General features: G+C 44.7%; 1 protein-coding gene across 1 annotated transcript in view; it reads right to left on the bottom strand.

Moving 5' to 3' along the window:
• The window catches only part of LOC146199341 (uncharacterized), a 49,166-nt gene that overhangs the window by 9,845 nt on the left and 15,413 nt on the right, over window positions 1-23,908 (bottom strand). Inside the window, exons 6-10 of the mRNA XM_084594802.1 lie at window positions 23,338-23,380; window positions 15,246-15,300; window positions 3,738-7,342; window positions 1,931-1,978; window positions 1,754-1,836 (exon numbers count right to left, since the gene is read on the bottom strand). Of these exons, the coding sequence (XP_084450928.1) occupies window positions 1,754-1,836; window positions 1,931-1,978; window positions 3,738-7,342; window positions 15,246-15,300; window positions 23,338-23,380 (3,834 nt within the window). The remainder of the gene's footprint in view (window positions 1-1,753; window positions 1,837-1,930; window positions 1,979-3,737; window positions 7,343-15,245; window positions 15,301-23,337; window positions 23,381-23,908) is intronic.

The raw sequence follows: 23,908 nt of genomic DNA, 5'->3' as shown, positions 1-23,908 counted from the left end.
TTTCAAGAACTGAGTCCTGGAACTTCTGACCTTTTTCCTATTAAGGCTGCTTTTTTTTTTAAGTAACAGTTCTTTGCAAATAAATCTTTGAGATGAAGCCTGCCATACAGTGCACGCATAGCCCTGTAATTTTGTTTGATTCACCAGTATCATTCATGGAACACCCATCGATGATGGATATAAAAGCTTGACTCTATGCTATTTGTTGAAGGGTGAGTGCAGGAGCTGTGCTGTACTGTGGTCTTTGCAAGGCATTCAAGTTGTGTACCATTACAAGTGGTGGGCAGTGCAAGCTTGCTCTATATATTTTCATGAATGTTACACTGGTGCTGCATACATGTTAGATTTGCGTTGCTATAATTGTTTATTAAAACATCATAATAACACTCATATGTAACATTACTAGAACGATGGAAAAATAGAACATTAGGAACATCAAAATAAAGTTAGACTGAAACAAATGTAATGTAGCTTTAATGCTTCGATGCTAGGTAGGGAGGCTGTTTTCAAAGAGCTCCTTTTAGCAGACTCTGAGACACACACAAAAAAAATCTTGAATGCGGATTCGCTACTCAAAGGTGAGAGGAAAGCAACAGGTAGTTTGATGGACCCGAGGCAGCACCTCCAGTGTTGTTAAGGAGTAAAGCAGAATGCAGATGCCACAATGTCTCTGTCCCAGCTGTTCAGAGAATGAAGGATGCAGCATTCTCGTGGAGAGTTACTGACACAGCGACAAGTGCTCAGAGCGCTGGTTAGGAAGCTTGCCTTCCCTTTGCGACTGCTCACTTCAAAAGGGGCCCATTCAACTCTTTGAAGACAGATGTTTTAAGCAACCCCCAACAGGGTCAACGAAACTAAATGCTGCCACCCACTATGACCCATTCGCTTCAGCACTGTGACAACTACACAGGATGCTACCGGCACCGTGGTGCCTGTTTTTTGCGCATTTTGGATGTGTTCCCTACAATGACACAAAACATAAAGCCTTACCCTTTGGTTTTTGCCGACAGCGGCCAGGGGAAGTTAGTTCGCTGCAGCGGCGCTGCTGTGCAAAATCAATGACCTATCTATCTTTAACAATGATTGATTGTTGATGAGCTGGGTCACTAGCCAGAAGCCGAGGCATGCCATTTTCGCGGCAGTTTTCTCTCTCCACGAGACAAACAGTGAGGAAATGCCTGATGACTTTTAATGCAGGCGGGGACAGTTCTCCAGGGAAACATTTGTCTTCGTAGTTCTAAGCTACTCTGTGCTACCCCTAGTTCAGAGATCTGCTCGAGTGAGTGCGCTGTGTTTGAGCTCTGGAAGCAGGATAGCGTGTGAAATTACAACAATTGACACACCTTTTGTTAAAGGCTGACTTAGTTGAGCGATAACAGCTGCGGCCCTGCAAGGGACAAACAGCGGTGCAAGATACGAGCGATACAAGATACTTTAACAAAAAGTGCCCGACAATCACCCTGCTACCATTTACCACACAAGCTGTACTTTGAAAAAGTGCACCATAATTTAATCATTGTAGTTTTTTTTTTCCTTTTCTTGGAATGCGACGGTGGTCAGTGGTTGCAAAGCAGATAGTACCAAAAAATACACAATGAGATGGACTCGTCACGAGCCAGACTTAGCAGCTGGCTTATGACGAGCCTGGCTCATACAAGTCCATTAGGGGGTTAACATCACAGCCTTTCTCCTTTTCATTCTTTGTACTTCTAATTGAAAGAAAACAACAAGAATGAATCAACAGATAGCTTACCAGTGTCCTGTCCAGCCCTTCTGAAAGAGTGCTTGACAAGGTGGTGGCCAAGCTGCGTCCACCAGTATTGTCAGAGTTGTCACCTTTAGAAGAGTGAAAAAAACAACAAAATGTTGATGACAAGCTGGCTTAGAAAGTAAACACAGCAGTCATATAGAGGCCGATGCATTTACTTACCATCGATCATGGAGCTGTCATGCTTCTTCCAAATGCTGCTGTATTTACCTAAAAAATAGGAAAAGCAACAAACTGATGTGACCTGTCCTTAATTACAAAAACAAAAAGGAGACGTGAGCGGAAATATAAATGCAGTACCCTGTGCAGATGCATTAAATAGATGGTTGCATTCAATGGTGAATGGTCTGAATGGATATCATATTTTCTTGTGCTGAACTGTTGAAAGTGACTGTTCCATGGTCATGGGCTATGTACCCATACCACAGCAGTAAATGGATGCTTAAACCTTTATGCACCTTGTTAAATAACATACCAAGGACGATGAAAACCAACCTTCCTTTACGAGGACCTGCTTGCAGTCATGAAGCAACCTCAATCATTTGTTATTTGTTACTAATTTAAAAAGAACTGCGTACTGACCAATATGCAAACAATGTTGCAGTGCTAGTGCAAATATGCTGCGCCATAATTGCAGAATCAAGTGCGTTTTCCTGCAGCTACAAAGGGGCAATGTCTGGGGAACTAACCACGAACGTGCCGCTTTAGTATGCAAGTACACATGAACCCAGTGGGCACATGAACTCAACGTTGAGCACATGACTACAAAACTGTTGCCGAAAGTATCTGGCTTTTTTCATTAAAAAAATTTGCCTGCTCTCTTCTCATAGCATTAGTATATATATAGTCACCTTAACCAGTTTCCTTGTGCAGAGAAAGATTACTTTGAAAAATGGTACTGCGTTTAAGTAAGTGAAGAGTAAAGTGGAACGGGAGATTAAAAAAAAAAAGAGAGCGGCACATTAATGCGAATGATACATTCTTCAATGAAGGAGCAATATATCTATATAAAAGAAAATGTGGCCATGTCTTGGATTTTCAAGAAACTAAACAAGACAGCACTTGCACTGCTGAAGAAGAAAAAACAGCTAAATTCTTCAGACTATAGTAGCGTTCAACTTTCCAACGAATAATAACAGCGCAAAGAACGGGATGAAACACGGAAGGAAGAAACACGGTCCGTGTTTCATGCTGTTCTTTGCGATGTTATATTCGTTATGCAGTGCCAACTAGCCTGGCATCTTGCACTTGTGAACTTCAACTTTATGCAAGTGCGTACAAAAATAGGGAAATTCTGTTTAAAATTTTTACATCCTCATCAGTAGAACTATAGCAGAATTCATAACTTCTGATGGTGGGCCTTCTGCCGCCCTGTAAAGGTAGGATCCCTAGATACTACCCACACCCACCAGTTGCTACACAAAAGGCTGTCATCCTATTCACTGTCTTATCAAAAGCAGCTTTTGAGACCGAACTGAAAAGTGTGTTCTCTAAATTGGCGCAACAAGTGAAGGTGCACAAGCACAACGAAAACTTCCCAGGGTATGAAGCTTTAATGCATTATTAAAGTCCTGCTCTACAACATTCAGCACTATGGTCAAAGGCAAAATGGCGTAAGGTGCACAATTGTATCTTGTGGCTAAATGATTAAAACGTGAAGAGGGCCCACACCGTATAATATTACGCGCAATTTAATTACCGCTGTGAAATGAACTGCACAGCAACCACAGCAGTTCGCCAATAAGCCTTACCTATACCATGACCTCAATTCACTTGTCCATGAAAGCGGGACCTTTCTAAAGACAGCAATGTGAACCACAAAGCCTCTCCTAGTTTTCTTTTCTGATCATATCATTTTCAAATTAAACAATGCTTTTGAGACGCCAACATTAAGTAGATAAAATTCTTACGACTTAAAGGACTATATACACCCAACAAAATTATTTATAAGAATATTTGCTCTAAATACCTTGCGAGGGCGTTCTTGGTTGCTGGATGAGCTGCTTAACATTAGGGTTCTTTTCTGGAGACAACCAACCAGTGTTCTTTGACGTCTGAAGGCTTGAGATATGGCAGGGCTTTCTACTTGACTCGAGAGGTGCAACAGCCCGCTTGGCAAATATAACTGCAGGTTCTTCGCTGTCATTTTCTTGTGCAGCACGCCTCAACAGCTCTTCGGCCTCTGATTCTGACAAAGGATCACTGTCACTGTCACTTTCATCACGGACATTAAGCAGTCGTCTAGACGTTTGCTGCCTTGAACTAGCTTTGGATGTTGCTTCAATGACTTCGCAAGAGTCTGCAGCTTCTTCAGAAGCTGTGTCGCTGGAGGCCACAATTTTCTTGACCCCATTCTTGGCACGTGAAGACATTTTCTTGACCATGATAGGAGAGGACCAGGGCGAGAGCTGTCCAGAAGACAAGCTTCCATCGTGATTTGATTCATCAGCCTCAATATCACCGTTATTTACACCTTTTGGGGAGCATGCAATGTGCTCGGCCGGCATTGAGCCACTCCGTGTGTTAGACTCTTGCTGGGCTGTTTCGAAAGAAGGCGTCTTTGAACTGTTCAGGTCTTGACCGTTCCTTGTTTCAAGCTCGATATTCATGTTAGCTGCATCCATAGGAGGTGTCTGTGGAGGCTCAAAGTTGGAGTCTTGTTTTGACACGGCTTCACCACTTCTGTGCTCCTCATGGGTGCGGCGGCAGCTCAGCTGATTCTCACGTGATGGCAAGTACGTCTCTTCACTACAGTGATCAATCAAACCATTATAATCAGAATTTAAGCTTGCGTGCCCTTTACGTTCGTGAAGTGCTTCTCTTACCCCGTGCAAAGAAATACTCATCTCTAAGCATTCCCTTCCAAGTTTGGATTGACCTTTCAAGTTTTCTCGCCTCAAAACAGCTGCATTTTGGCTTCTCAAGAGCGACTTTTCAGCTGAACATTGGAGTTCGCTCAAAGTTTCTCTGTCTTCGTTCAAGACTTCCTCGGATATCTTATCTAGGCTTTTGATGGGAGTACTGTTGTTCAGACGTTGTTCAGTATTGGTTTGCATTGGTGGTGTGGCGTCCATCTCTTCAGTGTCCTCGATGATTACATTAAGCCCAAACTGCGACGCCCTAACACGTTGAGGTTTGTTTGTTGCAGCCGCTTGGTCCTCAGTATTTTCACACAATATTTCTGTGGACTGACTCCGTCTATCATCAAAGCCCGTCCTTACTTTGGCACACCCCAAGCCGCCAAGCACCGCCATGGGGGTTGCTTTAAGTGTGTGATGCGCGAGTGGTCCCTTCACAAGACTGCCACAGGGGGCATCTGGTGAAGAGGTCTCATCATGAACTCTAGTCTCGGAAATGGCATCTTCCCCTGCAAATTCCACTGTTCTGTTCTCAGTGCCACTTTTAAGCACTGCAGCCTGTTCCTGCTTGGCACTGGTTGCTGTTGCCAAAATATCCTGATGTGGCAGCAAGTCTGAACAGGTGTCACCAGAACTTTCGGCACCGGTGCCCGTGATATCTATGCTTTCAGTCTGCGTTATGGCCTCTCTGCAGATGATAACTTTCGTGCATGGCTTTTCGGTGCACATTCCCACGTCCACGAGTACAGGTCTCTGTGGCTGATCTTTCAGTGTTATTTTGATGACACCATTCACGCAAGCCACGGAAAGGTATGCTTTACACCCTGGGCAAGCCACGTGTGTGTTTGTAAGATGGCATGATGTACAAATAGCACTATTAGTGCTAGGGGTACTTAGTGGTCCGGGCATTGATGAATTAGAACTCTTAGAAATAGATGATGAAATTAGGCAATTCTTTGCAGCATTGTTCTCGTCGTCAGCAGAAAGAACTGCATCATGCTTATCCTCAGTGACCTCTTGTCCAGATACTGTGTCCCGTGTCAGTAATGCGTTTGTCTGACGCTGACTGTTATCTTGATGCATTGCAGTTGGCTCTTCCTCATGCAAAGGGGCCACGTCTGGTTCATCAGCCGAAATTGGTTGTTTCAGACTGTTACAAACATCGGTCATTATTTCGAGAGTGTTGACGGCTGCATTGCTTAGTGACTCCAAGTCCTGTGTGCTAGCATTGAGGTCAAATGTTTTTCTACTTGACTTCTTAAACATTCCTTCAAAATCTTTCAGAGACAGGACACGACCGCTGCTGGATTCTTCAGGCTCCTTTTCCCCTGGGCATGCCGGAGTGCTGCGGCTCTCCTCGGTGCTTTTCTCCATTTTGCTGCAAGGATTATTATTGACAGTAGCTTCGGTGGTGGTAGCAGTCGCACTCTGATAGTCACTCTGGATGGCTGTCTCACATGGTACTGTGATGGCTGGTATGTCCTCTTCTGCAGAACTAACACATTTTTCTGCAGCTTCGGCCTTGCTCTCTTCATCGGCAGAGCAAAGATCAATGACATCATTTTCTTCCATTGCTTCAACATGTGTTTCAGGGAGCGACACTACATCCGTCTTGCAAGGAAAGTTAGAAGCTGGCTTCTCGAGCGCAGTGGAAGGTGGCTGCACATTGTTTTCTTCATCCTGTGAAATTTTACGCGAGGGTGGTTGAGTGGTGTTTTGAGCTTTATCTTCTACACGGGCCCTCAAGTTTGAAACATCTTTGAGAGCACTAGCACTCTTAGCCTGTTCAATGCGCTTTTTCTCTCCAGTTTTAAGAATCGTGAGCTCATGCTTCTCGGCTTCGGCAATTTTCTTCTGAAGCTCTGCAGCTTGCTCTTCCAAAGGCTTCAACTGCAGGTTTGTCTTTACCCTCCTTGATCGTCTTCCTGTTCCTCTGCTGGTTCTTTTCTGAGTGACTGGCTTCTTTGAAACACAAGGCATGACGCCCGGTGTCACAAACAACTCTATGTCGAGTTCTTCAGCATCATTTTTTTCTCTAGCCTCTTCCTGCGCACAGAGTTCTCTCAAGCTATCAAACTCACAACCAGAGTAGTCTTGCCGGGCAGACTTCCTTCGTGACAAGGACTTTGTCACACCTGCTGTTCGAGTGTTGCCTCTCAAACGTTTCCTCTTCCCACGCCGTGCTGCATGCAGAGAGTGCTGGCTTGGAATGAACTTGTAAGGATCTGTGTCTGAGGTGTCAAGCACAGCATTTTTATTTTTAGAAACAGGTGGCACTTCCTTGTCCGTAGTAAAGAATCGGTTTGAACCAGCTGATTTTTGCGCCGAATCACTACAATCCTGCTGGGCAGTAGAACTTTCATCAGGCCCCGAAGCTGAGATTTCTTGGGGTATGTTGTCACACTTTTCGAGCCAGTTTTGCACTTTCTCAACGCGGTCTGCACTGCCGCCCGAGGTGCACGGCTGCACTTCCGTCGAGGGCTCCAAAACACCTGTGCGGCAGGTGTGCCTTTCAGAGCACAACGAAGCTGGTGACGCATTGTCGGCAGCAATGCTAGCTGAAGCTTTTGATGAAGATCCAGCATGTCCAACATCCTGCTTTCTTTCAGCCACAGCCGGCTCACTTTCATGTGCAGTCTGGCAGCTGCTTCTACGGTTCCTGGAACTGCTTCCAGCAAGAGACCCGGCATCCTCAGTGACCGCTGACTCATCGTTCCTGTAAGAGTTAGGATGTCATCACATGTCTTGCAGTGACACCACAATCAAATGAATGCAGCCGATACCAAACATCGAAATTAAAGGGCGCTCTGTCACAGTTTGATACACCAATATTCATAAATCATTTTACAAAGCAAGGCAATAGATAGATAATTAGAAGTAAATATATGGATTAGCCACAAATGCAAAATTGTGGTGTGCTAGCTGCTGTGATGTGCAACCCAATGGCGTGCTGGTGCCAAGCGTTCCAAGGATAGGCCACTTGCTGTGGGTGGTGCTTTGGAGGAATCACGGGAGGTTTAATCCCAATAAAAAGTACACTATAAGCATAATAATCTCTGTAAAATTAAAGTGTAGCCAGCATCCATAATGGGTCTGGCAACTAAGCAACTTAAGCCTGTCAGCTAGTCCAGCAAGAGCCGTCAGTTGCTAGCTAGGTTATGACAAGCAGTGCATCAAACGCTGGCTAAAAAAAAATAGTTGCACCATACGACAAGCTACCCTCAAACCACCACCTATTCTTTCTGCTTCACATGGCTTCACGTCACCTTCACATACGCCTGCATTGACAGCAGGTGCCCAATATTAGGCAGCTGACTTGGATTTGTGCGCGAAAGGGGGTCATTATTGGAAACAGAAAGAAACAGTCATTACTGCATTTTACAATATTTCCCCCATTATGGATGAAGGTCAGTATAATGTACAAATAGCCCAACACAACATCCCGGGCACCTCATCATTCCTTAAGGCTGTTCTCAATCCAAGAACAGAATGTTATCCAACACTAATATAGGGATAAATTTGTCCGGTCTTGTAATTATGAGTGAATGATTAAGATTTTGAGTGGCATTAAAGTTGCAAAAAAACAAACAAAAAAAAAAACAGGGCTAACACTGACGTCTCGTGCCATCCTGCCGTAATCAGTAAGCGTGGGATAAAACGTTCGGCGCTACAACATATTCCATTTCTGTGGTGGCATTCATAATACAGTAAAATCTCGGTGATATGAATCCGGTTGATACGAATCTCGGGATGATACGAATTCATAAAATTCCCTGGCCCTGTGGAAACATATTTCATTTCTGTGGTGGAATTCATAATACAGTAAAATCTCGGTGATACGAATCCGGTTGATACGAATCTCGGGATGATACGAATTCGTAAAATTCCCTGGAAATGTGGAAAATTTCGAATGTTCCGAACACTCTCCCGCGCCACTACAAAAGATACGAACGTGCAAACTGCGATCGCAACCTTGAGCGCTATGCACTGCCCGCACATCGTTGACTCCGCAATTGCCAGCCGTATGTATGTATGTATGTATGTATGCATGCATGCATGTATGTACCACGAGCAGTTTGCGGTAACGTGCGGTCCGCACCTCGCCAGCGTCGCAATTTTGTGTCGGGGTCACGCCGCGAAAAGCTTTTAGCGGCGCGTGGCCCTTAAACCGCAGTCGTCGCAACCGCCGTAACTAAAGGCGGCGTACGCGGCGGGCCGGACATCGCTGGCTCCGCGATCGCGATCCGCGAGCAGTTTGCGGCGCCGCGCGGCCCGCATGTCACCATCTCCAGCCATGCTGTTTGCGCCAGGAGAAGTATGCGGAGGCGGGTGGACCGCACATCGCCGGCATCGCAATAATTTTTCAAGCCGGCCGCACATCGTAGCTAGATTTCACGACCATAAAGTCGTGCTGTACGCATCGCGAGTGAGGAAATCGCAAGCAGTCTGCGGCGCCTCGCGGCTGGCACGTCGCCATCTCTTGTCGTGCTGTACGCATGGCGAGAAGTCCGCGGTGAGAAGCCCGCGGAGCGTCGCCAACGTTGCGATTGCCTGTCGAGCTGTATGCGCCACGAGTGGCGAACTGTGACTGTCCGACTGTAATAAACCGTCTCGGACGTAAACAGATATGCGCAACTGCCTTTCCTAAGCTTCTGCATACTTTTCATTCGTTTTGATGATATGAATGCTCGGATGATATGAATTCTTTCACAACCCCGTGTGATTCGTATCACCGAGGTTCTACTGTATTCATGCAGAGCCTCTAAGACTGGACGATGCAGCAGGCCTCATGCAAGCTCCACAAACCTAGCTGATGTGGGACGCCATGGCTTATGCGCAGCTGTCACCCCTCTCAAGTCCTGAGGCGTGGCTTTAACCTTCTCTATTGCCACCAATGAGAAAATATAATTTTTCTATACATATAGCCTGCCTCACATAGAATTACCATATTGAATTCATGCTGCAGTGCTTTATTGAGGATTAGCGCTGAGCTTTTCCCCAGCTATAGCTTTAACATACCATGTTATAGCACCTCGCCAAATTTTGGTTGCAACACTGTACGTGGATCATCATGTATTTTCTACCAACCAGCGCTAAATAAGTTATAAGTGAATTTTATTTTCTCACCAGTTTGACGAAAATAAACTGAATTGAATTGAATTTTGTTTTCGAAAGCCGAGCAACAGCTATGACATTAAGTGGAGTCTAAGTAAGGAGAGGGGGAACAAGACAGATAAAGTTGCTGCTTCTTTGCTTGTGATTCCTGCTGCGAGGCAGGCTGGCTTTAGCATAGTGATGAATCAAAATAGCAAAGGAGTGAATATATCAGTTTTTTCACCTGTCAGTGTGACCTAGACTGCCCTTTGCTGCCACAACCATCACTTGGCTCTTGAAACCAAAACAGGTGAGAAGAGAAATTCGACCATAAATCATTTAGCAGGCGTAGGCAAATAGTTTGTGGCGAATCGTGTGCAATACCTTTGCATCATTGCAAATAATAAAACACACAACCAAAAATTAAGTGTCTCCTCAAATGCTTCGCATGACAGTTCAAATTTTACAATACAGTAGCCGACCGATTTTTCGGATTCCAATAATTCTGACTTGCACAATATTTCAGACTTCATTCAGGAACCGTCACACACCCCATAGTAAAGTGTACATTTTCACGACCGATATCTTGGACTCTATGGTGTCCATAACTTTGATTTTTCGGACTGAATTGTCTTCCACTCGCCTTTTTCGCGCGAGTTCCATCTCGCAGTCTTTACTACCATCGCTAACCACGAAAACTGAATGTTATTGCTTCGCATGGCGTGTGCATTCGTTCGCAGCATGAGCATGACCTGCAGCTGCGTCACAGTACGCAGCATAGTGACATGGACATGATGAAAACATGACTGGCCGAGATATTCTAACTGGAGGGTTACAGTGGATACAGCTTAGCTTGATTTGCTTCTGCGGGGCACCACTGCAATGCCGTGACCACCTTGAGCAAGTTGTACGCTCTCTGGCGGCGTGCACACCTGCCATGTCGGTGCCAGTCAGCATGCGCGCACTGGCGGCCGCGCCCGCTACATCAGATCACGCCAGTGCTTGTGCATGGGGGCGCGTGGAAGCTGATCACAGTATAGCAGCTATAACTCCCTGTTTTCGACATATAAATGAAACATGGGGAGTGGCGAAATTCGTAATTTTCAAAGCAGATTTATTACAGAAAATTGATTTTTTTCTAAGTTTACGAATTCTTCAGACTATTAGATTATTCTGACCCGGGTCCCACAGAGTCCGAAAAAATGGTCGGCGACTATATTCATAAAAGTTGCGAATATTAATACAAATACTCAACTCGCATTTAATTCGGTTCTATCATTATTTATTTCATATTTGATTTGATAGCAAAGGTACACTATTCATACTTGATTCGGTCTGGGAAAAGTATTATTTGTATACCCCTATTAAACAGTGTTGCAGGGCCCTTTTAACAAAACTACTGTTTTAAAATTGCCTTATATGCGCCATCACCAAGCTTTTTCAGTGCAGACTCTTATGCGTAGAGGGAACAATAAACTCAGTCTCATTACATTTAAAAGCAGTTCTCACTGTGGAAGGTTTCACAATAGATATTAAAAACAAGGAAACCTCATCGACGCCTATGCAGGACAAGCTAGAAGTTGAAACTTCAGTTCCTGAGGACATGTTCAATACACTATACAAAACAAAAAATAGAAATTTATAATTTCTTACAAAACTACAATTTCCCTAACTTTGCACACTCAAACTCTCTGAAAGTATAAAATTTCTACCCGATTGAACAAAGTGTCGTAAATTTGAAAAACTTTCAAGAGCAAACAAATTTCGGAAAGTTTAAGTACAATTTAATCCCTTCATGAGACCTGACCATTTGAGGAAGTTGAGGCAGCATCTCTTGTAAATGCGGACGACACAGCAAAGATGTGACAGTACAAGGTAGATTCTAGTCATTCCGAGGCAGTGGTAGCGTCCCGTACATGCCATTCACAGTAAGGGTGGGTGCAATCTCTACTTTGCCAATGCGTCCTTATGGAGGGGAACACTACAACTGGAACTGCATAGGGCTGGTCATGTGGGTATAAAACAGCAATAGAAGAAGTCACTGTGGCACCTCTTTACCACCACTCAAGTGACCGGGCCCACTCTACAGCTCCTTTGACAACGGACACTTTCTAGAGGCCCTGCTGAGGATAACAGACTTAATTTCCATTGCCTGCAACAAACTATGTAGTTTTAGATTTGATGACCGAAAACAAAACTGTGCAGATGTTTACAAAAACTGACAGCAAAACAATGGAGGACGCTGGCGCGCGAATGGTTCAGTGCTCTCCCTGGCTAAGATTGTCTCCTCATAAAGTAAAGCCTGGATGTAACAAACCTCTGTGCAGGGAATTCCTCAAAACTACAACGTATCTCGGTTCCCCAACACTGCCCCAACCGAAGCGTGTACATTTGTGAAATTCATACACTGAAGGTGTAACCTAAGCTACTATGAGACGAACATCGATAATTATAATGAGTGAATGAAATTGATTAGGCCCCATGCTTTAGTATGATGAGCGCTTCACCTCGGCAAAGGCAAACCTCCGCGGCTTTTACTTTTACAGTGTCGCACCGAGTGGCACTATAACAGCTCACGCTCAAGAAAAGCACAAGGCATCAACCAACAAAGGCACCAGATGAGCAAGATGTGCAGTGCATGCCTATCACTGACAGTTGGCTGCTCGCTTGATGCTAAAGCTAACAGCAAGTGTGCAGCAAGAGAAGGTAGAGCAAGGAGCACAGGTAACATCAGGCAAAGACGTAAATGTGTTTTGCTGCAAGTTTCTTACTTGCGCATCACTGCAATGTGTGAACAAACTATTATATAGTAATCACTCTACTATAACATGCACCCTATTCCAGAAAAATTTTATAAAAAGGGCATGCACAAACACAGTCCATTAAGAAAATGAAACTATGCCAGAAACACCCTATATCATTGGATTGCAAAATGGTAGCTTGGTATTCCTTGCGCGCCAATATTGCAGCAAACCATTCAAATCTCCGTCTTTTAACAGCCGCTGGCATGCAGCCTCACCACTGTGATTGTAGCGCACAGATTGATTATGTAGGTACTCTATTTGTTCATGCTCGTTGTCGTGAGACGCAGCTTTATCATTTCCTTTACTGAAGAAGATGCGTCGAGATGTATCTCGAAAGATTTCAGCCACGCACGTCTTTTTACAATGTTCCAGGGTATGCTAGTCACAGTTTGTGGTTTTATCTAGATCTTTCTTCGCCGCCTTTAAATTGAGCGCTGACCGAGTGAAACAGGGATTCTTTGTTCGACGACCAACGAGCACATTTGCTGCTATCATCGCCGCCGAGTTGCTCAGTTCTTTTGCGGGCGCAAGTCAGCCCAATAAAGAGTTCATTTCAGTGCTATAACGCCTGTCTTCTCTTTTGTGCTTATGGCCTTGTCACTATCACGTGACATTATCACCTGCTGCAGTCATGGATACTGACAGGAATTTGAAGAACAACATCAGCAAGGTTACAACCATAGGCCTACCTGCCGACTAACATTCGAGAAGGGACTGGATGTGTCAGCACGCCATCTATAGTCTTGTCACAAAGAGAACTTGAATTTTTGGCACGAAAAGGTGGCGCCAGCGCATGATAATAATTAGTTCATAGGAAAGAAAAGGTGCAGTATCTGTCACCCTTGTTCTGTGGACACCTGAACCACATGTAAAAGAAGGTGGGAGTGAAAGAAGAAAGAGAAAAAGGGGAGCCGTAGTGGAGGGCTACGGAGTAATTTCGACCACCTGGGGATCTTCAACGTGCACTCACATCGCACAGCACATGGACGCCTCTCCGTTTCGCCTCCATCGAAACGCAGCCACCTGCAGTCAGGAGTCTTTATGGGTTTCGGATGAGGTTGCCACTGTTCTTTTTTTCCTTTTGCATTTCTGGGAAGTGCATATATTTGCATCTGATCATGCAATAAAACATCAGTTGATAGTTAGCGCTTGTCTGTGTGTCCACTCGCTTGTCGAGTCTTCCTTTGTGCACTATTATTTCCCGTTTAAGAATGAGTCACCAACATGCCCAAATCTATTCTCTGCATTGATTCTAGGAAACAGAAGAGCTTGCCAACTTCGCGGAATAACCACAAATAGACATATGCAGAATGACCACATAGCCTGCAAGCTATGGCGCTTACGAGGCAGCACGACCTAACACAGACGAAGTTTTAAAGCCGGCGAGTGCCAAATTGTGAGCTTTATGCAAAGGCGTGAATTTTCGCTTCAAAGGTGAAGAGGAATATGCCAGGAACTGCCACTAGAATTTGTAGAAAAGCTCAACGCTCAGAATCGCGCCTTGTGAACAGCTACATCCCAGGCAAATTGAAAATGCCGGCAAAAGGCCACTTTACTTCGAAATACCTGCCATCATAACAGCCAAAATGAAAGGGGGTAACACATATACGTGTTTTATCCACTAGCCAAAAGAATACATGAGTTGCAGTAATGCTTTGTTGCATTATATCTCCTCCGTTGCTAGCTTTCAGCTGAAAAATACTTCCAAAAGGTGTACCGTTACTAAGTGATGTTATCGTGCACGCCAATTAAAAAGGGTGGATAGACGCAGGCATCATCTTGGAGTGGATCGACATACAACAAAAAGGGGCCAGTGGCAGCTTGGGACCATGTGCAATGTTTGTTTCTGTTGCTTGTCATGACTCCAAGTGTCATGATGTCACAGCTGTAAGCACTGGAATTTTGCTTCAACAAGGTGGTGAAGAGTAGATTCTAGATACTCTACATAGAGTGAGTTGCAAATGGCAGCCACACAATTATGCCGAGCAACAGCATGAAGCATGCCTTGCTGCAGGACTTTGTGAGATGAGACGAAAGAGTACATGATGGCTGATCCCAACTCCCATGGTCGACAAGGCCTTCAAACAGTATGGAATTAGTGCGAAGAAATTTTTCGGAACACTAAAAGCAAGGCTTCCGAGAGCGATGATCAGTGACTATTTTTCTGACCAGGTGGAGGACGGCAAATAAGGTTGTGGTGCCAGTTACTTTATCGCGACGTTACAGTAACTGCAAAAGGGTGTTCGTTGTTCCAAGCGAGAAGATCCGAGACATTGCACTACTTTTTCTGGCCTTGAAAATGCATTACCACCAAAGACATATTAGAAAGTAATAAATACAGTAATACTATACCTGGCATAGCAGCAGCTTAGCATGATTTCATTTGTCAATGTTTTTCACACATACAAAAAAAAAAAAAAAAAAAAGGCCACTATGTCAAGGGTCGAAGTAAGGACATCACATGAATGAGGAAGGCAGAAGCTCCAGTTGTCACAAAAAGGTAAGGTAACGACCACATTAAGCAGTATAAAGGAAGACATTTCAGAAGAAAAAGAAGTAATGGGTACTCGGTAAAAAAAAAAATAAATAAATAAAATGCAGTGCCATGCTGCACAGAACAGTATGAGTCACCTATTACACTAGGCTAGGCTTTTTTACCTGCAAGGCAATTACAGCCAAGCCTGTCTGAAGAAATTGAGATAATCAAAAATAAAGGCTTACACAATGGTAGATCCGGACCTGGACTTTTTGCTAGGAACGCCGACAGATTCAGTATCTGCAGAAAAAGTGCGCAGACATCAATGCAAATATCAAAAACAATGATTTGTACAGAAGGGTTCTGAGAAATAAAAAAAAAAAAAAAAACAGGCAACATCAACATGATAGAAAGAGCATGCTTAATCGCTACACCCGGAAGTGAAATTAAGGAAAAAGACATTATACTGCAGTGAAGGAAGAAGCTTTCTGCCCTGCAGTGAGGTATGCTTTCTCACATCGCATTACAGTACACACAGAAGCAAGCAATGCTGTTACAGTAAAACCTCATTAAGAAGGGCAAGAGACACTCAAGGAACCCGAAAAAGATGTCTCTTGTAAGCAAGGTCTCTTGTAACCAAAAATTATAAAAGCACTGTGTTGATTAGTTTACTGCACATCAGCATATAAATGCATTTACACGCATTAACAGAAAATTGTTCAGGAAAGCTTAAAAAGTTATTCATGCAAGTATGTATTTTTGTGAGTGCAGAGTGTATTCCTTCCCAAATTCTGGAGGCAAAGCACTTCACTTTGCAAGCCTTCCTGTTGCTCTAATACCTTTGAAGCACTTTTACATGCTTGTCACCCTCAGATGCTGACACTTTTCCTCTGAAATGTCCTCGTAATCATTCTCTATGGTACATTTGCCATTTACTTGCAAGAGAATTGCACAGTCTGTAAGCTCTTCGGAAGCACACAAGATCCACATCTGCAGATACGAATTCCTCAAAATGTTCTGGTACCTCAGCAGTCTCTTAGATGCTCGCCCAAGCTTCATCTTCAAAGAAGGTTTCCACAGTATCTACATATGGGCCGTCTTACATCATATCACCACTTTTAAAGAATGCTTGTCTGAAACGGTTTTTCACAGCTTCACTTCTCAGGCGATTCCAGACACCTGAAATCACCTGAACAGCAAACTTCGCATCAATTACTATTGTACAGTCTTGCTGCTTGTCGAACAACAGACGTTCTACCAACCTTGTATTGTACAGCAACTTGACTGAGTGCATAATGCCTTTATCTATTGATTGAAGGTAGGGTGTAGAGTTTGGAGGGAAAAAATAACTTTGGCGGCTCTGAGCAAAAAAACTGGTGCTGCAAGAAGCATTGTCCGCAAAGAGAAAGACATCAGGATTCTGAGTTTTCATCTTGTGATCAGATTTTAACAGCGAGGAGTTAAAAATGCTGGATGTCATTCATGCATTTTGATTTGCTTCGTAGGTGACAGTAATGCGATGCCAGTGACTGAAACAACAGGGTCGTTTTGACTTTCCAATCATAGGGAAGCACTTCTTCTCAGTTCCTGACATATACAACAAAAAGGAAACTGATATGGAACAGAATTTAGCTAAGGGAATCTGAAGTGCATCATGTACAAGTTGGCACACTTCAGCTGCATTGCATGAGCACACCTGGGTTGTGTCTCTTTTAAATAGTGAAGAATTTAGTCCAGGGACCTGCAAAAGTTGTCCTTCGTAACCGAGTGTCTCTTGTAACCATGTCTCTTGTATGCAATGTTGTTACATGGCAGACATACGAAAACCAACCAAATCATTTTCAAATGTCTCTTATAACCGAATGTCTCTTGTAACGGGATTTAACTTATTATTACTACGGCGGAAGCCCATCTATGCTCATAGGCTGTGGAAATGTTCGCAGGAAATGTCTACATGAACTGACACTTAAAAAATTCTCCGCACATGAATCGAACCATTATCCCTTCCATCGCGCAAGCCTCTCAGCCACGCCGGGCTCGTTCGAGACTGATCTTAATTCTCCTTGTCTAGCGTAAGGATAACAATAGTGATGACAACGATGCAGTAATGATGGTACTAGCAATGACAATGACAGTGCATTTGTTGACAATAATGACAGTGCTGATAGTGATCATGATGACGGTAGGGATAACAATGTCAATGCAGTTAGTGAAAACAGTTCTTTAAAGTGGCTTTCGCCATTTCCTCTTAAGCAGATTTAGGTGCTGTCCTGTAATTTTGTTATCCCAAGCAACGTAATCTCATTTTTAGAAGCATTTTGCCTACTGCTTTATTCAGCCACAGACAGGGCAACAAAATCAGTGAAAGAATACTTGCTAGACTTAGTTCTGGCTCAAATGGCTCAATCCAGGAATGCAACATTGACCACATGTGGCGAGCTTAACAGATTAAGGGCCAATTTAACAGAATGTTAACGCTGACCTTATTTGTAGCTGTGGCCCGTTGCTGGCTTACGGTGCCAGTTCAAGCACCATTTCTTTCCCCAGTATATATATTAGGAAAGTAGCTGTTAGGAAAAAAGCCATTTTCCTCCAAAGAAAAACGTTGAGACGCAGTGCTTTCTTTCATTTTAGATATTAGACAGCCATAACCTACTGTTTACGTTAAATAGCCAACATGTTTGCTTTCATGTTTGCCTAGCAGGACAACTGCGGTGACCGCGGTTGGAGGTGCAGAAGTTCAGCTAAATTATCGCAAAACTGAAGGAGCACTGCTGCGTTTACAAGTGCTTGGCTACGACTGAAAACCTGCCCTGAATTCGATTCCGCTGTCGCCACATAAAAAAAAAAGCGGCAGAGCCGGATCCATGCGGCTGGAATGAGTGCGGTGGATTGTTTTGCTTCTCGTTTGTGAGCTGCCTTATCGTGCTTCATAACGCGGCTTCGCCTGTCACACCGTATGCATGACATTTTGTTTACTCACTTTCATCATTTGCAAAATCTGAGGAGAATGCAGTGTGAAGGGCGCCTGTTAGGACTGCGCGTGAGCTCAGGCCATTGAGCATGGCTCGTGCGCTTGCATGGACCATTGTGAGATGGGCAGGAAAAGTCATAGTCAACAGCAGGATAGTGAAGGCTGACATACGTAGCATTATAGCGTGGATATGGTGCCATCTATATCGCAAACTGAGGCAGTCAACAACCTATGCGAATTGGCAGTATATTGTCAATTCTTTTTGCAATGAACTATCCCAACTCACTTAGTGAAACTTTAACAACTTCAGAGAGGCACAGTAAGTGAGCTGTGCTTGGAATCAACTTCTCAACTATCGGATTCACTCACTGATTGCTTTAAATAGAAGATATAATGATTCAGGAGCATTAACAGGACTTTTTGTCATTAAAAGGGTCATGCCATGGTCATCCAATATAGCATTAGAGTTTTGTAGTCTGGCAGATAACACTGGACCTTGATATTTTATTTCCGAAATTTGAGCTCACTAGACACAATCTTTATTTCGAAATAAGTTACCAAAGTTTTGACCGCGAAGCTCCTCCCACCGACAGCGATCGCCATTTTTAAATGCTTGGTGACGACAGAGACCGATAGCGGCCACCACGTCGTCTACTGCTGTGTCGGCTCCAATAAGCTGCCAACGCACTCTACTGTGTTCATGCTTGCTCAAATACCAGCATTACTCACAGTGGCCCTCCTGAGCAGGTTTCTGAAAACGGAACACAGACCGCCGTGAGGTGTGATTCAGTTCTTGCTTGCAGATCCGTCCGCCGTGCCCACCCCTGGGTTCGTAGCCCTCGATAATGCCCGCCATGCACTCTTTCCAGTTGTCTACGGTAGCAGTGTCCATGATTGCAGTCTCACCGTTGACGGTTCGATAGCAAATTCCGTGCCTTCTCTTAAAGCGGTAGATCCAACCATTTGACGCACTGAAACCGTCGATCCCAAGCTTGTCTGCTATCTCCAGCGCTTTTTCGCGCAAAATGGTGCCATCAAAATTCACACCTGCAGCTCTGGCTTGCTTGAATCATGTGTACATGTGTAAACAGCCTCATCAAGCTGTACGCGCCCCGCACTGCGGGCTTGCTTGCTTTTGATGTCGAATGACCGGGCGTTTTTTTCGATCTCATTTCTTTTCGAAACAATGGAGTTCAAGGTGGATGGCGCGAGTCCAATATCTTTTGCGATGTACAGCTGCTTCCGCGTTGGGTTTGCATCCACGGTGCAAAGAATGTTTTCCTCCAAGGAGAGCGCTTTGCGCTTTCTTGATTCCATCACTGTAATGAGTTCCCGCGCTGCGGCGGAACGAGGCAGCCGTTAACCCACAGCGATTTACGTTCTAGCGTGAAATGGTCGGCACGGCGCCAGGTGGGCGATTGAGCGTGCTGGATGCGTGTGCACAAAACCACGGTATGAATTCACTTCTTGCGTATCCCACAGCAGGAAAATACACGCGAAATGATTCCTAGCCAGAGGCCTGAGACGATGCAATGATATGTGGAAGGGGTCCGAAGCACGAAGTCAGTCGTGCAAGCACCAACCACACAAAGGAAGCAGCATGGGAGAACGAAAAATGGTATGTCGCACGATGATAGGTAAGAAAGATGCAAAATTGGATTGGATTGGATTGGTACTGAGACTGCTGATGATGATGATGCCGCCTGCCCGAACGCCTTCTGTAGACACTCCAGCAACGACAGGCCAAGCCAGGCCAAATCAGGTCAAGTCAGGCCAAGTTAATTGGCCTTAAAAGTAAACATGGCCGTCGCTGCTTGTTACTCAGGCCTGCCAGTTCGCGATGTATGATGCGGGAGCGTGCCCAGAGTCACAACGTAACAGCGGGGTTTCTAATGCATAGAACACTATGTGCGTCATGCTGGGACTCGATCATAAGAATGCAACAGCCGGGAAAACGCAGCACCTGGGAACGCAACAGCAGGGTTCTACTGTATTTCCTAGGGATCGAAAAGCTCAGTTTGTGCTAAACGTGGTTAGCGGAGTGACTGCTGTTTGGTCCGTCAAATCAGCTTACCGCGCCTTCGCCTAACGACCGCGTTGCTGTTGACGCTACTCATGCAGAGAATATGCTGGTTGCCAGATCAGGAAGAACAGGAAGAAAGGAAAAAAACATATTAAAAAATATATTTGCAGCTCTAATGGAGCTGTAACTGTGAGGGTTAGTTGCCTCAGGAATAAGATACAGTAAACAGATTATATGCAAAATTGATGCCATGACCCCTTTAAGTCAGTTGTCTGGGTTTTGTTGCTTATACATCGTTGAAGTAGTTTGTGCCATGTTTTAGTATACATACGAATGGTTTGGTTTGTGGGGTTTAACGTCCCGAAGCGACTGAGGCCATGAGAGACGCCACTTCTATCTTATTTATGATGAATCACCGTTTCAAGGCACATTACCTGCTAATTGAGGCATTGTCACGTCTTTTGCTTGTTTTGGACGCAAAATTCTCAACACTGATATTTTTAGTCACAGTGGACGAAGGGAATGGGGCTGGGGGTGGGGTATGTCAGTATATAGTCACACATAATACATTGTTAAAGTGAAGCCTGCCGCAGATTTCATCCTGTGCTTTAAACAAGGCGTGGCGTGAGCGCCAACGGACAGTTGTCTGCATGAAAGTGGATGAGATAGCACTGTCTTTGGGCATCGACGTCTTCAAGCACTGACCAGGTGGCTACACTATTTCAAGATGCAGCATGGGCTGTCACGCAAGACTGTTTCCAGCAAAGTGAAGTGTGCACACCCAGAAATGGCTTCTAAATGGCTTTCGACTTTGCTGGCGCTGATTTCTCAGTACCAGAAAAGAGACGTGTTGAATAGATAAAGCTGTGTTATCCATCAGTCTTAAGCCCTAAAGGAGTCTCAGTATGATAGGAAAGACAAGGAAAAAAAGGCAAGGAAAGGACTGTATTGTTGTGCTGCAACGCAGATAAGACTCAGAAACTTCAATTCACTGTGACTGGAAAGTTCTAGAAGCCATGCAGCCTCTCGCGTAATGCTTGCCTTCCTGCCATTTACAAGGCGAATAAGAAGGCTTTGCCTTTTCCATAGAGTTCATCATTTTGAATGACAAAATGCGTGCCAACAAAAGAAAAATTCTTCCGTTTCTCGAGAACTGTGCCACATGCACCCTTTTCGTATTTTGTGGCTGCACAACGTAAAGGTGGTCTTCCTGCCGCCTAACTTTGCCAGTCACTTGCAGCCCCTACACACCGGAATTATCAAAAAACTTAAGTCTCACTTCATGACCTTGTTGGTCTGCCGCATTTTGGCCAAGATCAACACGAAAGATACGAGCTTGACGGTGTACCCTCTTGGCGCCATACGTTTTCTGGTGATGTCATGGTACCGCGTAAAATTGGAAACCATGGCAAGCTGTTTCAAAAAGTGAGTTTTTCTGTGCGTCCAACAGTATATTGGGCAATGAGCATGGCTGCGCTGAGCTTTACATCTAAAGCAACGGTTACCTCAGCGTGGTGTGGGAAGGCATACAACATCACCGGCTCTCTCTTGCACTTCCCCTCCTGGCTCCGCCGCAGCAGCGAGAAAGAAGCGCGCGGCCTCTCCTCTCCAGATCACGTGGCCAGCCTCCCCCCCCCCCCCTCTTGTCTGCTCCTAAAGAACCGCACTGAGACTGAGATGAAACACGAAGAACGAAGAAGAAACGCAGACACAGACACCGGCGGCGAAGCGCTGGGCAGGGATGTGGGGATTCATAATCCCCTGCACCCATTATAAAGGGCCGCGCATAGTTAACACGCGTGATTACGTGCGCTCTTGGGGAGGACCGCGAGGAGAGGGCACACTGGCCACCCTCCCATCCCCCCAGGCTCCCGCGGCGACGCCGCAAGGGTTTCCTTCTCTCCTACCGGCATGGCTGGGTGTGGTGATGGTAGACGGCAGTGAGTGGGTGAGTGCGCGTGCACCGAGGAGCGAGAGCGGACCGGGACGAGCAAAGGGGGTGAACGCATCCACCAATGCTCATTGGGGCCACCAGTGTGGTCCGAGCTAGCGGGTGGCATTTGGCTCTGAGAGCAAAGTCGCAGCCTCGTAGAGAATCCTACAGTGGGCAGTTTGTATCAGCGGATGACCACATGGTGATATGCGAATTGCGCCCTGTCCAAGACGTTATAAAAGATATTACCACTGAAGGCGAGAGCAACAATGACGATGACAGAGAGACATGGGGGATTTCAGCGGCAATCGTCAACCAGTAACTATTGACGCTGCGCTCAAAGCTCTAAACGCTCTTCTCGGCTTTGTCACAGGCACAGAGCTTAATGATGAAACAGATTCGTTTTTACTAGTTCCAAAAAAAGTTTGCGTTTGGACATGGATAAACAAAAGGTTCAATGCAGAGTGATGAATAATTTCCAAGAGCAGCAATAAAAGCAAGTTCTGTGCCTAGTATGTATCATTTGCGGCCTTTTGGGCCTGTTTTGAATGATACGTTTTTATTTCCAATTCCCATAAATACCGCCTCAACAAGATTATACTGAAGCTATATCTACACATTTCTTAGGTGGTGCTGTTCTCATCATCACTGCCATCAATTACAAATTAGATGTTTTTGTCCTGTGACAGTATGCAAGCAGTCACTAAAAAAAAAAAAAAGAAAGAAAAGATGATACTGACAGCAAGCAATAAAGTTGCGTTTATGTCATTTAATAGAAGTTTATTAAAATACAGTAGTGTTATTATGCGGGGTACAAATGACTACCGAATGGGTGTCCCAGTATACAAAAAGCAAACACTGGAACTTTGCACCATGATTTGCTTTCAAAGCAGCAGCCTCCCTGAATGCTGTGAAAAAGCCTCACGCATTTAACTCGGTGTTTTAAACAGAAACAGTGTCCGATTGGAGAATTAACACACAGTACAATCAGTGCTCATTTGTTGTTTGATGACAAATGTATAAATGTTGTTTCCCTCATCAAATGAGTGTCTTTTTGAAAACTATACCTTCCCAAAGTAACAGAAAAAACAAACAGTACTTTTCATAGGCTAAGGAAAAAGAAAAGAGAGAAAAACAAGTCATTCGCTAGCACTGAATTTGCTTCCTTTGAATACTGCCACTGTTCTTACCACAATGGTAATTAGGGTAATTAGTGGCTTACTGCTTACCACAGCAAAAGCACACCATATTTTAGTTCGCTGAGGTTTGAGACTGACACCTTTTGAATAACTACTGCTGAAACAGCAGCAAATGTCTAGTGTGTATGTGGCATTAATGTAGCGGAGAAGGTAACGCACCAGCATTACGCAGTACGCCAGAAGAGTCCGTACAGTACAAGAGACTTACCGACGTGCACGGAGAATGCTCTTTTGTTTGGTAGACAGGAGCCCTGAACGAAAAATGGGGAAAAAAAATAATCAGAGGTGTTGTGAAATTCTAAGCAAACCTCAAGTGGTAACCAAAGCAAGTGGTAATCAAAGTTTGCACACATCCTCGAGCAAAACAGAACCGGTAAAATGCTGCTGCAAAACAAGCCTTTGCGGTATGACCAGTGCATGACAGATCAAAAAGTTATGACGCTTACAAATGATGACAGTTTGGCGTGGTAATGGCACTGAATCTTCTTGCGGTGTGACCACTAGGATGCTTCAAAGGTCAGCAAAAGTCCCATCCTGCGCGTCAAATTTCAATGCAAATACAAATGCCAGCCATACAGGAAGCCTAGACTGAAGAATGTGCTAGTGCTGCTGTTGTTTCACAGTAGTTTTTGGCATAAGGGAGTAATTACTCACTGCATCCACCCAAGCGCAGCCATACGGCTACAAAGGAAAGCTATACAGCTTTCTCAGAAACTTCGTAGTTAAAGAAAAATTCGTCCTGATCCGGGAATCGAACCCGGCACCACCGCCTTTCCGGG

This window comes from Amblyomma maculatum, chromosome 2, assembly GCF_055883805.1.
Source record: "Amblyomma maculatum isolate TAMU_Amacu chromosome 2, ASM5588380v1, whole genome shotgun sequence".
In the NCBI taxonomy this organism is placed as follows: Eukaryota; Metazoa; Arthropoda; class Arachnida; order Ixodida; family Ixodidae; genus Amblyomma; species Amblyomma maculatum.
This window is presented reverse-complemented; position numbering and strand designations above follow the sequence as displayed.